At 40.4% G+C, this 16,324-nt stretch overlaps 1 protein-coding gene across 2 annotated transcripts in view; it reads right to left on the bottom strand.

Annotated features, from left to right (window-relative positions):
• The window catches only part of GABRB2 (gamma-aminobutyric acid type A receptor beta2 subunit), a 282,514-nt gene that overhangs the window by 28,417 nt on the left and 237,773 nt on the right, over window positions 1-16,324 (bottom strand). For both annotated transcript variants that reach the window (XM_019534884.1, XM_019534885.1), the window contains exons 7-9: window positions 7,940-8,077; window positions 6,135-6,287; window positions 4,785-5,029 (exon numbers count right to left, since the gene is read on the bottom strand). In XM_019534884.1, the coding sequence (XP_019390429.1) occupies window positions 4,785-5,029; window positions 6,135-6,287; window positions 7,940-8,077 (536 nt within the window). The remainder of the gene's footprint in view (window positions 1-4,784; window positions 5,030-6,134; window positions 6,288-7,939; window positions 8,078-16,324) is intronic.

Raw genomic sequence — 16,324 nt, 5'->3', positions numbered from 1 at the left:
TATACCCCTGGGAGGGCTGTGAGGCTGTGCCAGACTCTTCCTGGGGGTGAGGGCCCCCGGATCTGCACGCCAGATAACAGGAGGCTGCTGCTGCCAGCTGGAAGTAAGCCTGGCTTCGAAACTCAGAATGTTTCAAAACTTTCAAAACATTTTGAGTGCCCTCATTTTGTTTCAAGGCTGTTTTGAAGCCTTTTGTTTCATTTTGATTACACTGTTTCGAACTTGAAATGCATCAAAACAGCTTTTAAACTAAACACCTGGTGAAATTTCACACAACCCTAGCATATAGTACAAAATTATTACAATTTTAAATCATACTGAACCTAGTATTACATGGAGCATCCCCCAGGAAGCACTGGCGGTGTTCACTCATATGGAAAAAATGGGAGGTTTCTTGCTCTGACTTACCAGATTTTCAAGTTCTCTAGGGCTAGGGACAGAAGTTGCAAACAAACTGGTTTAAGTGATCAGAAACTGGTTTAAACCTGTAACAGAACAGAAGCTCAGTGCACATACACTAGTTTCAAAATGGCTGAAACTGGTTTAAAATAAAACTGATTGAATGTAGTTTTCAGATCTAACTGATTTGGGTCAAACCGGTTTATGAAAAGTATGTCCCAGACCCTTTCCTGGTTCAAGTTAAATCATAGTCCCTAAGCATCTCATCCTGTTTTGCAATCCTGGGCTGGGCTGTATTGTCTGCTCCAGAGAGACGACTGGTCCTGCCATTCTGCTCCCTAGCTGGAGCAGTAAGAGCTCACTGGCAAGGGGGTAGAGGGGGCAAGCCCAGTTGGGAATGCAGCCAGTCTACAGGGGGGGAGTGCCCCCCAGGCAAAACCCAGCTGGTGTCTTGGGCCAGGGAAGGGGATTAAACATCCCTTCCCCACTCAACCTTACTGCTGGCTGCAAGGGTAGACTACAAATCCCAGAGACATCTGGAAGCAGGAAGAGGAAATAATGAACAACCCTGCAGAGTCCTCCTGCTGTGATTTTGGACGGCAAATCTCAGAGACCTCAGCAGCATCAGGAAGAGGCAGCAAGCACACAGCCCATGCTGATTACATGCCAAAGAGCTGTACTGTAGCACCTCCTGCTTCTGGCCTTAGTCACTGCAGGCATGTGGCTGCATTTCCTGAATCAAAGGTAAATATGTTCACTTCTGTTTTAATTTAATCTGTGCAGTTTAGACTAACCTGTAAAGATTGAATTGATTCAGCCTTAGGCTTGTTGACTGTCTGCACCATGAGATTCTAGTGGTTCCATCTAATGGTAGTAATATGCATCTAAGTAGAGACCCAGTGTCCCTGTACTGATACTGGAACTTCCTTATTTCCCTACCAGATCTTGGAACATTGTGAATGGATGTTTTTCTATAGTTTGTTCCCTTTTGTAAATAAAATATTCTGGTTTATTAAAAAAGAATATGACTTTTGTTGTTTGCCAAATGACATGAGTCACACTTGCAAATACATCAGCTGATACAATTAATACTGCATTCATTCAATGTTATTTTACTGCTTTTTTACCAATCTACTTTTATTTTACTTCTTAATCCATTGTTAAGGGAACTGCAAACTGTTCTGGACTCTCAAAAGGTACTGGGTTACTCTGGTAAAATTGCAGTGACTTAACAAAGCTGGCCAGCACAGGTGGCAGACTCAAAAATGCCAACTACAGTTAATACAGTTATCTCTAAGTGTATTTCATACACGGCAAACCCTGAGTGTTGTTAGCTTCTGCTAGTCACAATAAAGTTACATATCTCTTGTTAATGACTGTGAGAGGGGAAGAGAGACCCGAGAGAGCCTTTCTCCACCCTGACAAAGACTTTCCCCATCCCCCACAACAGCTGGGTAAACACAGGGATGGCAGGCTCAGGTGTGCTGGTTTTGGAGCAGCCTGAATCTTCAGATTGAGAAGAGAGAGGCATGCGGCCTGGGAACTGAGCAGGCCGAAGAGGAGATGGCCAAGTGAGTGGCTGGAGGGAGAAAGGGCAGTGAGCGAAGAGCAGTGGGGAGACACCACAGAGAGATGGGGCCTGGAGTTGGGAAGCCATACCCACCCCATAGAGGGAGCAGAGCCAACTTCATGCCCTGGCAGGAGCATGCCAAGAAAGAACCCCAGGAGAGGCTGCTGAGCCCAAGGGAAAAAAAAGAAGGAGCACCAAGCACAGCCAGTGTGGGATGCATGTGGCCACACGGATACCCCTTGAGGAAGCGCAGGGAAGGGAGATGTGAGGCACTGCCAAGTGAGGTGGTGAAACCACCCAGGACCCCAAGCCTGAGAGAGACAGACTGGGGGATGATGGCAAATTCCACTGCCCAGAGGCCCCTGCAGAGGGGTGGAAGTTTGAGGGCCAAGTCAGGACCCAGAGCAACCAGTGACACTGAGTGTTGGGTCATAGCTGAAGGGATGGAGACCCAGAGAAGGGACCCTAATGAAGCTGCAAGGGCACAGCAGAACAATGCCAAGCCCACAGAGCTTATGGGAGGGAAGCATAGCCCCACGTACATCTCAGTGCTCATTTACATTTTTACTTTGGTTCATCTGAGTTTCCTTTATAAGAACCTTATTAATGCAGGGCCGTGGCAAGTTCAGTTACAGGTACATCAGCCCATAGCCAAAGGATGTCCTACAAAGAGCTGATGGCCAGGAGGTCTCTCACCCCCCAAAGGTAGGACATTCAGGTGAGAAGTGATCATGTGGAAGTGGAGCCTCAAGATGACAATGTCTGTTCCGGCACTGGATGTGGTAAGGGTGGAGCAAAGGGGAGGCTGCAGCCCCAGGAAGAAACCTTGGGTGTGGCATCTCACAAGCCACCTGCTGGAACAGTCTCCCAAGAAGAACATCAAGTCATGGCAGGAAAGCAAGAAAGGTGCCCAGAACCCACCAATGGCACTACTTTGAGTCTTGGCCTAATGTTGCAAGGGGGTAGGGCACCAGTCAAGTGAGGACCCAAGCCTTACAATACATACCAGTGACACTGACCTACAGGATTTTGAATTGAGAATTCAGGATTTGATTCATATCTATGTTTTTTTGCTCTTTAATTCTGAGTATAAATTGTTGTGATAAATGGCCCGGAGTACCATGGAGCATGATTATTTTTCTTTTCATTATATGGCTCATAGATCTACTGTATAGGTAAATATGCAGGAGCTAACTAATGAGAAAGTGTGAAATAAAGATATACAGTGTATAGCATGCATGAAGGTTTTTGTGGTATCATGGAAATGATAGACCTGAGCCTTTCAATTGACATTGAGGGTTTTGAACCAGGCTTTAGGTTTGATGGTTACATCAGAACCCAGTGACAATCTTAATCACAAAACTTTTGTGTTGTGTGCATTTTTTGCAAATTCACGTGGGGAGGTGGGGGAGAAAGGTTGGTAAGTTTCAAAGGTTCACTGTTTCAAGGAAAACCTGTAATAAAAATATTGACAAGTGAAATAAAATACTTGTAATTGTTGTTTTTTTTTTACATTGATGGTTTTAATTCAGTTTGATCATGAACAATGGGATAGTTAAGTGTGAGTGGAATGAATTATGTATTGTGACATCAAAAGTAATTTGCCCAATCATCATGCATTTGTCTTAGTTCATTTGCATACCATACTCCTATAAGATAAAACAATTAGATCCTTTTTCACATTAAAAAAATATAGTTAGTGGACTAACTCTGAGACATGAAATATAATCTAGCAGTTGACAATATTCAATCAAGTATAATATTTAGTGGTTAATAGTTGATAGTGGACATAGGTAGGTATCCACACTTCTACTACTCTTACACTCAGTTTCTAACTATAAAAGTTCCTGGGTACACGTGAAAAAAATCACTTCTAGAGCTGTATGAAACATATCAGTTTCCATTTATAAACTTCTGTAGAAAATAGCTTTCTGGTTTGAAAACTATAACCCTTTTAATGTAGTGTTAGAATGCATTCATGGAAAAACTCTCGAATGGAAAAAGGGAAGGGAGAGGTTATGCGGCAGGGGACAGGGTTGGACAAAGAGCTGGAACTAGTACATTTCACTTGGATTTAAATTGATATTTTAAGAAAAAAAAAATCACAGTTTTTATTTCATGAAAATATTTTTGCAATATTGCATTGGGCATGATTTGCATTCACCCCAAAATTTGCTTTACAGGAAATTTTGCCAAAATGTATATATTAAACAATTGTTTTAATATATATAGTAATGGCTTCATTTTTACAACATCCATTGGACTGCAAATACTCTCCCTCCATTGGTTCAGATTCAGACTTGAAATTAAATGTATAGAAAACTGATGCTTATATTTAGAGTAATTTAGCATTTTACAAAGAATATTTAGGATGCTTCCAGCGGAAACCATGCAAAGATATTTGAGTTTCAATTATTTCCTTTAGTCTATGGATAGGCCGAGGTTCTCTGAAAGGCTTATAAACTCTGCTTGAGTTTTGTTACTAGTGTTTCATACAGCTCTTTTTTTGCACACCAGCTTATAGCCATCATTTTGGATTTATTCTTTTAAAGAAAAAAATATATCTTTGTGGATCTGCATTGAGAAGAAATCTCTGAGCACATGGTGAGTGTCTGCTTTTGGAAGCAAGTTCTAATATTCACAGCTCCAGCTAGAGGGTGGCTTTCATTGCTGAAATAGCTAAGTATAATGCTCTGTACAGCTTAAGAAATCCGTGGTAACTTTACTATACATTTGTTCTACATAAGAAATATGGTTTTGAATTCTGTAGTGGCCACTATCCAATGCTAAAAAAATACCCCCCATTTCAGTTTACCTTATTGACATCCATTCGCAACTTCTCATTGTTGGCACTGGCAGCTTTTTCTGCTGCTTTCTTTTGACGTTGGGGTCCCCTGCCAAAGAAGATGTAGTTGACCAATGCATACTCCAGCAAAGCCATGAAAACGAAGACAAAGCATCCCATCAGATACATGTCAATGGCTTTCACATAGGGAATTTTGGGGAGAGTCTCTCGTAGATGGGTATTGATTGTTGTCATGGTGAGCACGGTTGTGATTCCTGGAAAAAGATGAAAGGTTTATCAATTATTTTCAAGTCGGTCTTCTATCATTATAAATCTTTAAATGCCAGCTCCCCACAGAATATGAGAAGGCATTCTTTTTTCCATGGTGGGGGAAAAAAAGTGCATTTTTCTGATTTTTCTCTTTTCTAGATACAAATTGGTTATTTTTTGGAGCTGAGAAAATTACAGCTACAATAAATTATATTAAATCAAATACATATCTTGGGTCATGCAAAGATACTCTCTTAAGGGTGTAACTGCAGCCTTTTTTAATGATCCTAGCTATCAGTTGCCAAAACAGAGCTACTGTCTCACATCTCTTGTCCATGCTTATGTTTGAACACCTAAGGAGAAATCTTAGTCTCTTGGAAATGAGACTAATTTGGAAATTGCAAATTTTAAAACAAAATTAACAAGAGTTGGATATCAACCACTAGGGTATGCTAATTTTCCCTAGCACAGGAATATTTATCTCATCCATGGTTGAAGTGGGTACTAGTAAAAATAGTTTTTATTTGTGTTAACTTTATGCTGGGATACTGTAATATCATGGTATCAACAAACAAAGGATTAATGATGAGATGCATTCATATGAAACTATATAAAATAGCCCCCTGGGCATTAATTATGAAAATGGTTTTGTTTTTGCATTTAAAGGTCATGCTAAGGAAGCAAAGCCATATACCTATCTAGGGGCCCTTAGTCATTTGTAGTCCTACTTCAAAATGAATGTATACTATCTAATGCATACTTGAAAGAAAAAGCAATTTATATTCCATAATGCAGCACTGTACTTTTGTTTTGGGTTGCCACGAACTTAAATAAAATAAAAAATTTGCCTTTTAGATGAAATGCAAGTGCAATAAAAACAACCAAGGCAATTAGCCTAATTCCTGTTAGCTAATTCAGACATGAAATCACTTTATATTTTATTTAAATTGTGATGATTTAAATGCTGATTCAAATAATGCAAAGCTTAACCAGCTAGACAAAAAACGAGTAGAGCTTTACTTTTCAAATCAAGCATCATGCAGTAAGTCAGAGGAAATAATAAAACTATCCAGCTAATACACATGGCATGAGAGGAGTAAAAATGCCTACCTAAAGCAACTCTTGCAGCTGAAGCATCATAATTAATCCAGAATGAAACCCAGGACAGGATAGTGATCAGAATAGAAGGCATGTATGTCTGCAGAATGAAGTAACCAATGTTTCTCTTTAGTTTAAAGCTGAGTGACAGCCTCGGGTAGGAACCTAAAAAGGGAATATTTAGGTATGGTTGTAAGTTATCCTGTCATTTCAATTCTACTACTTTTACTGTATTACAGGCATAGTTTACACAGATAATTGAGATACTCTGAAGACAATGAATTCTAGATTTTATAATGAGGTTCAGGTGTTTATGCAACATTTTAAGGTGTCTAGGCAGTAACCGCTTCACAGATCTTGATAATTAAAATCTTTAATCTACATCTAAAATACATCTCAGGGTGCCCAAATATACAAAGATCTCACTCTTTAGTGGCTGTGTTATTCTGTGTGTGGTATAATGCCACCTCCCGCTTTCTCTTTTCATCCTTTGAACAAGTGTAGCACCTGTTCTGTGCGGTACTTATGTCCTTAATTGCCATAAATGGTCACTAGGCACTAGTGAATAGTTACCCATTCCAGGGTGTTCTCTGGGCCCATGCACACCGACATATAATTTGAAGACTCCAGAGTCCACACAAGGGATTTTAACTTGCAGTGAGCAAGTGAAAAGAAAAACAAAGTACTTCTGTTTTCTCCAGTATATGGCGAATCCAAGTCTTCTGTACCCACATGGATCAGACCATAAACCTTATTTGACTAAATCTTTTCAAAATATTCAAATAAAACAGAAAACTTGGCCCACCATAACACATCCAGTGCTTCTTCCTTTCTTTTGCGTGTTTGTGTAACAAGTTCTTTAGCAGAATTTGCAGATTTATTGGAATCTGACAGGGCTGCGCCATGAGCACTTCTGCTGTAGCCTTGAATGTATGCCCTCTGGGTTGTCAACTATGGGCCTTAATGCCTGCACCACCCCAACCCCCACATCAAGTGGTGAGGAGGAAAAAATAAAAATCTACTTCCAAATAATATAGAAAGTAGCTTTATTTAATAGGCTTAACAAGAGCTATACCCAGGCACAGCACTGCTTGCATATGACACTGCCTTGAAGGCATAGGTACAAAGAAAATGCTAATATTTAAGGCTTTATAAGGGCTCCACACACCTTATGGCCACAATTCCCCCCAAGGGGAAGAAAAGAAAATGATTTTAATGCATAGGCTGCCAATCCCGTTTCCTCTCTAGGGACCACAAAGCATTCAGCCTGAAACCTAGTGAAAATCATTTACTTATAGGAAGAGAGAGAGAGAGAAAGAGAGAGAGACTTACAAAACTTGTTGCATGAGGGTTAGAATATTCTGTAGTGAGAGGGAGGAGCTGATCTGCAAAAGACTTGTATAGCTTGGCAGCAAGAAGTGGGAGAAGGCAGACAATTTTCTGTGGATTGAGTAATTTCTTGATGAGTTCACTTGGCTGAGATGTACAGCAAGTTTCCTCGGCTTTTACTAACTTGCCACAGAAGTTAGAAAATATAGCTTACCAGAGTGAGCCCTAACATAACACAGAGAGGCTTCTTATTTAGAGTGAAAGGTGACAGGAGCCAAACACACAGAAATTGTCCCTATCAGTGTGGCACTGACACTACACCTAATATCCTGTGAACTACTCATTTGAAAATTCAGAATTGCTTCTCACTGCTCCCTCTCACTCTCAAATGTTCACGCAGATTCAGGAGTGCAGTCTGACACTGAGCAAATTTTAGATTTCTTTTCAGAGAGCAAATACACTTTCCCATAAACTCCCCCTTTACAAACCTGTAGAGAAAACAACATTCTTGGTGATAAGCTTGTAGTCTACAATGGAGAATTGCGGCAGTTCTATCTTTGTCACTCCTGTGACTGCATTATCACCCCCACGCCAGTAAAATTCAATGTCATCTGTTGTATAGCCATCTAGAAAACAGGGAGAAAGGGTTAGAACATAGAACATACAATGAAGATCGTTAAAGAATGTTTCAGCACACTTATTCAAAAACTTTTTGAGCAATTTCAACTGTCTTCAAAAGAAAAGACTAACAGCATAACAGGTAAGTATTTGGACACAGCAGATATTTCTGTACACATAGGCATGCCTAGTTAGAAATATTATCATTACTGCTAGTGTAAATGGCAACTTTCAATATCTATATTTTAAAAACATTAATATTACTGCCAAAAAACAAACTGAAAAAGGAGATTACATTCTTGACATAGGTAGAAATGTGCTTGTTGTACCATGATCTCAACACCAGGTGAAGCGGGGAGTGCTGAGCCCCAGGTTAAGCACCCAAGTGAATAAAACCCCTGAGGTTACAAAAATTGGATTTGATTATTATTGCAGAAAAAAAAAGGCATGGAAGAGATGTACATAATAAGTAGGTAGGCAAGTTGTAAGTAATAAGAGATGTAATTATAGCATCCTTCAAATTTATATAACTAATCTTACCTGACAAAACAGTAAGCAGTGTATATTTATCTTTGGTCAAATGTGGTATTTTAGATTCTGGGTTCAAAGCCATTTACTTTCTGTTAAATGTAGACACACCAGTTTACTGAACAGAAATTAAAACCAAACAGCAAAATACTCCATTGGATCTTAGAACAAGGCCTGACAACAGGATTTCTTATATCTTGAGCTAAAAAGCCAGCTCTACAGCTGGGTAGTGGCTAGAGCAGATATGGATAACCTGGTGACAGAGTAAGATGGAAGCATATAACACACATGAATGTGAGATATACACATTCCTGGATAAACCTAAAAGAAAAATAAGGGGGGAAAAAGATACAATGGCCGCATCCAGACAAGCGTGGCTGTGTGGTATGTGGTGCCACAGACAAGTCTGTGGCACCACATACTGCTCATTCAGTTGTTATCTGCACTGCAAAGGAGCAGTACAGAGGGGGGTTTTTGACTCCTGGATATCTGGGGAAAACACATGCAGTGACAGTGTGTGCCACCCAAAGCTGGAGCCTTGCTGGCCAGAGCCACACTGCTGCCAACCAGGCTCCGTGGAGCAGGATTGCTCCCAAAACCCCAGGTAAGGCTGCTGGGGCCAGCCCCAAGGTAGCTCCAGCCTCCCTTACCCCACCTGGGGTAACCTGCCACATGCCAGAGCACACGTGGCACAGGCATTTTCTGGGGATCACTAGCAGCATTTACATGGGTGCCTGGGACCACAGCATGTTGAACCATAGTGGTGCAGCCATGCCTAGAAGATGGCCGAGGGGGTAAGCCTGGCAGCCTGGAGCTGCTCCACCCTGGCTCAACCTGCTGTGGAGGCTGGATGGGGCATGAGGGTGCTGGACTGTGGGACTAGCTAGCAGGCAGCTCCTGCACTGTAACACCCCCATGCTCCAGTCAGCCCCAGTAACCATCTACACATGCACTGCAGTTCACTGAAGAAATCTGCCTTATGTAGGGACTTACCAAATTCATGGTAGAAGTGGGATGTGCGGCAGCTCCTTTAATCTTTCATGTTCCCCTCCCCACTGCACCACTGATTGGCAGAGGGGCTCCACCACACCTTCCAGATTGTCAGGGAAGCAAAAACCATGATTTTAAACATGGCATGGGTTTTGCCTCCCCATGGTTCAGCAACAAGCACTGGGGGCTGCCAGGGCCCCTCAACCAATCAGTGGTAGGAGGCAAAAATATATTTAAAACTGCAGATTTTGCCTCTGTCACAATCAGGAGCAAGCTGCAAGTGCAGCTCCTCCACCAATCAGCAGTGGAGGGGTGTGTGGAATCTGCAGGATTAAAGCACACCCCACTTTTGCAGTGAATTTGGCAGATCCCTGGCCACAGGGTAGTACTTGTGTTGGGCAGTACTATCCTATTCTGGCCTAATAGCACTGCACATATAGACAGTAATGCTTTACTGCGGAGCTAATTGGTCAACTCTACAGTAAAGTGCATGTGTAGATGCCCCCAGTGGTTTGTAATGTACTAAAGCTACCACAAAATGTCTCCTAAAAAGAAAGGATAATTATTGTAGGGAAAGACATTATATCCATGTGTCTCAAAAGGAACCCCAGTAAGAAATCTTGATATACTGTAGAACTTGATTTTAAAATCTTACCTAAAGTCACAAAAATACCTTCTATACTGCTTAAACATTACTTGATTTCAAAGATAATGGAAGCCTATAGCAAGGCAAAAAAACCCAACATTGCATACTTCATGGCTGCTCAAAAGTAAAGAATGGTCTTCACACACTGTAATTTTTGATCCGCCAACTGCAAAATAATGGCAGTTAAAATGTTATGAAAGAAAGGGAAATGTTCAGTGTATCATCAATTCATGAAGACAAGAATTCAGGAATCCCTAAGAAAATTAGGGTGGACTGCTCAACAAAAAATCAGTTTTTAAACTATTCTCATACTTCTACCTTTCCCTTTATGATTTCATTCTGTTAACTTTGACTTGAAGTGATTACTCATTTTTTGTTTTTAATGGGGCAAATTGGAAGTCAAAGTAAGTTACTGAGGAAAGGAAATTTCAGAATGGCAAAAACAAAACCAAAAAATATTGGAAGTTTCCTCTGATATAAATGGAACATTTTCCTTTTGCTTTGCCCTCCACCTAATGAAGTGCTGAGTCTTCCCTATGAGGTGATAAACCCCCACAACTAATCACCTTTGCAGGACTAACCTGCCAAGCCAAAATTTTGATGAATTACATGCCAACAATTAAAACTTTGTTGTAGTTTTTGGAGGTTCTCCAAAGTTGGCTAAGTAAGGAAAGAATCCATTCTAACTTGTTTTAAACTGATCTCTTATATTTTATTCAAAATATTCATGTAACTGAGCTAATTCATTACGTTAAAGTACTTTTGTATTAATCCTTTTGGAAAACTCCACACATAGTGATTTGTAATTTGAAGACCTCCGGGGGAGGGGTGGGGGGAAGAGAAGCATTCTACTTACATTGTTTTAAAGCAATATGTCAGCAGTACAGGTCTTGGGTAGAGAGACATAAGCACATGAAACAATCAATGTTTAAACCACATTTCTCAGATTTAGAATTGGTTTGAAAAGCAGGTTTCCTTTCTGTGGGAAACTGCAACATTTAAAAACTTACTTTCATTCAGAATTAAAATGGCATGTTGAGATTCCTTGGAGGAAGCCAATTCTGAAAAAATTCAATTCTAAATCATGAAAATATGTTCCTTCAATAATGCTTAATATTTTTTTCTATGATGCATGATTATAATACAACACAATACATAATGTTATTTTATTGTGTGATCACTATACATGAACATACTACTGAACTTATCCAAATACAAGTAAAAGTTAAACACGTCAATATAATCAAAATGAAGGAAATTCAAACTAAGTAAATTTGACTTTTACTAATTTAAAATGTCACCAATAGACATGCATCTAAAACTGTTTTTTTTTTTTTTTTACCAAAATTCATTTTCTAATAGAGAACTTCTCCTCATTTATTTTTAAGAGTTCTTAGATGCTAAAAAAAAGTATATCCCTTTGTTTCTTAGTACTTATTCAAACAAACAAGCTTTAAAAAGAGTATTTGGACACCAAAAGATCGTTGTCCTGCTCATAGAACATGAAATAACTTACAAAGAGAATGGTAACAATTAGTAACTGTTACTGTTTTTAAGTGACAGCTATGATACATGAAATAAATGTATATACATGCTAAAAAATGTTTGTTTCTGCTGAGATTTTTTTTTTTTAATAATGGATCATATTTCCACAAGACTGCTGACCACAGAGACTCTGATTTAGGCCCTTAAAAGAAGAAGTTAGGTTTTTGAATGATCAACATCCTGAAATTACTACTGTGGACAGGAGGAACTACTAGGCACTGAATACATGTGCAAATTGCCCTAATTAATTTCAGTGACTAAATCAGTTGAGCACTGGTGAACATCTAGTACGTGTATACATAAATAAATAACAATAAATAAGCATGATCTGGTCATATTTATCCAAGACTATTGCAGAATTCTAAGAATGAGATATCTAAGTTGCTAACAAACTTACCTAATTTCTCATTAAAACCAAGCATACTGGACAATGGAATTGCAGTAAATAGTGTGTGTGTGTGTGTGTGTGTGTGTGTGTGTGTGTAATTGATGTGTGTGTGTGTAATTGATGTGTATTTCAGAGAAACTGGGATGATTTGGGAGATTAGAGGTCCTAAGCTTTACTTTAGTACCAGATAAACTTCTTGAAATTATTATTAGAAATAAAAATATAAAACAGAGATGAACCTAGATGCCATCAAAGAAACCACGATCTGCTAATCTATTAAACAGCAGATAGTATAAAACTTGTTCATACTTTTGTGCAATTTCAAAGACTTTTAACAAAGGTCCTAACAAGATGTTGGCCAAGCTATTAGGCAGGTATGCACTGGGCAATAAAATACTTACCACAGTTTGAAACTGGTTAAGTGAAACACTGGGGATACCTCAGTGTTTTCATTGTTAAAGAAATAAGGAGCAACCAAAAGGACCAAAGAAGAGTATAAGGATTTCAGAGTCATCCAGATATTCACAGAAGTTCTGGTTTTATGAGTTAAATTGTCAACATCATGAAATGGCTTTTTGGTAGAGGCTGAACATATGCTTCTTCTAAGGTAACCGCACTGAGAATATGACTTGTTAGAACATGGAGGAGAATTTATGTACATATTTCTGAACTTCTGGTTTTTTTCTAAATTTCATATTTGTCAAAAGTATCTTTGATTGACACCTCCATAAGCAAAAGAATAAATACTTTCCCACTGGGCTTTACCAGGTAGAAGCATCCATTTATAAGCAGAGGCAGTGGTACGATGTTCTCTCAAGACACCCCAAACTATCATAATTGACACTTGCTTCTATTCAAGGACAGAACCCAGAATGAAGATCTTTCATTACAGAAGATACTTTCTCTCTTTGGTTTACTAACAAACCTTTATCGCTTAACACCAGTAGGTTGGCAAAGGAGGAGCAAGTTCTTTACATCGCGTTATTCGCTTACAGAAGATTCTATTCCCAAAGGGGTTCTATTTCATTTCCTTGCCACCGTTTTTTGGGTTTTTTTAATTATCCTTTTTAACTTATCCATCCTTATGAAGCTGCATTGTAAAAGTAGACATGTTAATGGTTTCTCAGGGACTCAGGTGAGTTGGAACAAAGTTGCACTTCTATACCTAGACACCCAAGTGCCACTTACATGTGTAACAAACGGAATAGGATCTATACTCATACATATCTTCTTTTTCCTTGCATATGAGCTAGACCAGGGGTTGGAAACCTATAGCCATTTGATTCAGCCTGCAGACGTGGGGCTTCAGCAACGTTTGGCAGTAGGGGGATTTGGCAGCAGCTGCTTTTCTGTGACACTGTGGGGGAAAGTGGCAGCAGCAGCAGCTTTCCCCATGCCTCTGCAAGGAAAAGGCGATCTCTTCATGCATCTGTAGGGAAACAGAAGTTCTCCTTGACCACAGGCACTTTCACTGTGCTGCTGTGGGGAAATTGGTGGTGGTGGCTTGGTACTAGAGCCTGTCTTCCTGCCCTCCTCTGACCCAAACTGGGTCACTCTGGCCTGCAGCCTAAAACAGCTGCTGACCACTGAATAAAGATAATGCTATGAAGAGACTTAAAAGTAGCAAAATTTGTCTAATGACTATCGCCTATAATGGATTTTTATAGATCAGGAACATCATGGAAGGGTTTTTTTTTTTGATACTTACAAATATGGTAGATTCTGGATGCTGTTTAAAATAATTTAAGTCTAAGAAAAAGCCAAGGTCTTTCTGTCTGCTAATAGAAGCCTGATCCATTGTATCCAATAAACAACAAGGGTTATTGCAAAATAGGTCACATTAATGTTCTTTAAGTGTACTGAATACCATAATGACCAGTGACAAATCTGATTTTTGATCAGCGTATTATAGATAAGTGCTTAAATAAAAAGTAACATGGTGGATTTTAGAGTTTCAGAGGATTAATCAAAAGTGTGTTGTACTTAATTAAACAACATATTTTTAGAATGAAGAAAGATGTTCTCCCATAGATAGCAATGTGTTCTGGATTAAATAAAAATTTCCTAGTTTAGACTGGAATTATTTTGATAATGTTTTACAATATTAATTATTTGGGGAAGAAAACCAAAACCAGAAAAACAGAAAACAAAACAAAAAATTACATGCTTATCTAGGAGACTGGAATTCTTTTGTTCTCTGGGGGAAATACTGTATTTTGCTGCTTAATTATGCTTCTCTGGAAACTGCCTAATTATGTGACAGTCTCCCTATGTCTCATTTCTTCAATTAACCTTGTTCTATTTCTCTGAAGCCTAGAGATATCTAAAGGTAACACTATGAAAGAAAATATACTACTTTGAGAGTTTCTTCCCTACAGAGATAGCCTGAATAACTTTTAAGTGCTGAGCATGTTTAACAAATGCGGGGGTAAAGCAAATTTTGCCTTTTCTTTTCAAGGTTTGGTTCTGTAATTGAAACTCCTGTCCTTTCTGAAGGAATGCGCTCGCTGTAATTTACATGGAATGTGCGCCTTGATAACCCCTGGAAAGGATTTCTTCTTTTATATTCATTAACCCACATTCTTACTCATGGTAAAAGTGCATATCAGCCTCCTGTTTTGACACTCTAATTTTAGTTCCATATTACCTTTCTGTTTTTTATAGTCATTAGGTGTAAACACTGCCCTGATAGGGTTAGCTCTTTGGCCCTTCAGTAGCTGCCTGTTTTTGTATTAATTTTACTTTACCTAATTTGCTTGGTTGGGGCGGGGGGGGGGGGGGGTCTGCTCCTTCAACAGTTATCTGCCAACTGATCCCAATAACAAAATGTGCTTTCATTTCCCCATATTACCAGCAGGAAGGAAGACTTTCCTAATATAATCCAGGCACTCCATAACAAAAAACCCCCAAATGAAGTAGCTGTGGCCTAGCAGGGGGAGAAAAATAATGAAAAAAGTGGGGTACTGGATAACAAAAAGCAGTTTCCCTGGATGTCATAAATAACATCACCTGCCTTTAGTGCCTTTTTGGGGCATGCATCTCCAAACATGCAGGCATGTGTGCTTGCAGTAACTCAGATAGCAGAGGCAAAAATTTGTGACGGAGGTTTGTGCCTCAGCACACATGCCTGAATATGGCATTTTGGCCTGGGGTAAGTTGTGCCACTTGGGGGAGACTAACCTTGCTCAGCTCCTCCCAGATCTGCAGCTGGGGGAGCTGAAGCCAGCATAAAAAGCTGCCCTGAGGAGCAGCTCAGAGATACTCACTCTCAGGAGCTTCTGAGGCCAGAGCAGTTGACATATCGGGACACTAGCCCCCTGGGCAAGCTGGACTGCTGCAGCAGCCCTCATCTAGAGTGGACCCTGCAACCTCTACCCATTGCAGCAGTCTGGTAGCAAGGGCTGCTGCCACCTGCAACAGTATCCACCCCCTTGGACCTGCAGGACCATGTCTGCACATGTGCCAGACTTGGACAGGGACTGCATGGCTGCCTGGACTGTGGCATGGGCACTGCACCAGAGCCATCTGCACCTCTGGGCCAGCTGCCATCAGGCTGTGATTGCACAGTTGGCCTTTGTGAGGCACTGCGGCCATGTGTGCTCTCACCCTGCAGCTATTGTCTGGGCAGCTACTGCCTGAAATACATGCTCACTGTGGTGGCCCACTTTGAACTGTCAAAGCATGTCCTCCTAGCTCCAAATGGCCAGGAGGTCAGGCTCCTCTGCCTGGGTCCTGCCCTTTGCCTCACTAGTAGGAATCCTGGTGTTCTCTGTTTAAAAATAGCAATTTTTCTGATAAAAAAAAATCCTAAGTTCACTTTTTTAAATACCATGACTAAAATGAAATGATGCACACACACATACACACACTCAGACACAGAACAAAAGCTTTGTTATCCGGCACCCACTGGGAATGGGGGATGCCGGATAACCAAATATTCCGGTTACCCAAACCGGCGTCTTTCTCTGTTCAGGCCACTGCCTTTCCTGCCATGTCTGATGAGCCACTGCTCCTCCTGCCACGTTCCCTCTGTGTCAGTGCTGAGGGACAGGGAGTGGGGCCCCACACAGGCTGCTATGCCCCAGGTCATGGGGGCTTGGCAGCACAGCTGCTCTACCCTGGGCCGTGAGGCCTCGGCAAAACCAGAAGTGCCATGGT

This window comes from Crocodylus porosus, unplaced genomic scaffold, assembly GCF_001723895.1.
Source record: "Crocodylus porosus isolate Cpor-Errol unplaced genomic scaffold, CroPor_comp1, whole genome shotgun sequence".
NCBI lineage: Eukaryota > Metazoa > Chordata > Crocodylia > Crocodylidae > Crocodylus > Crocodylus porosus.
The sequence above is the reverse complement of the archived record's forward strand: the minus strand, read 5'-3'. Positions and strand labels throughout refer to the sequence as shown.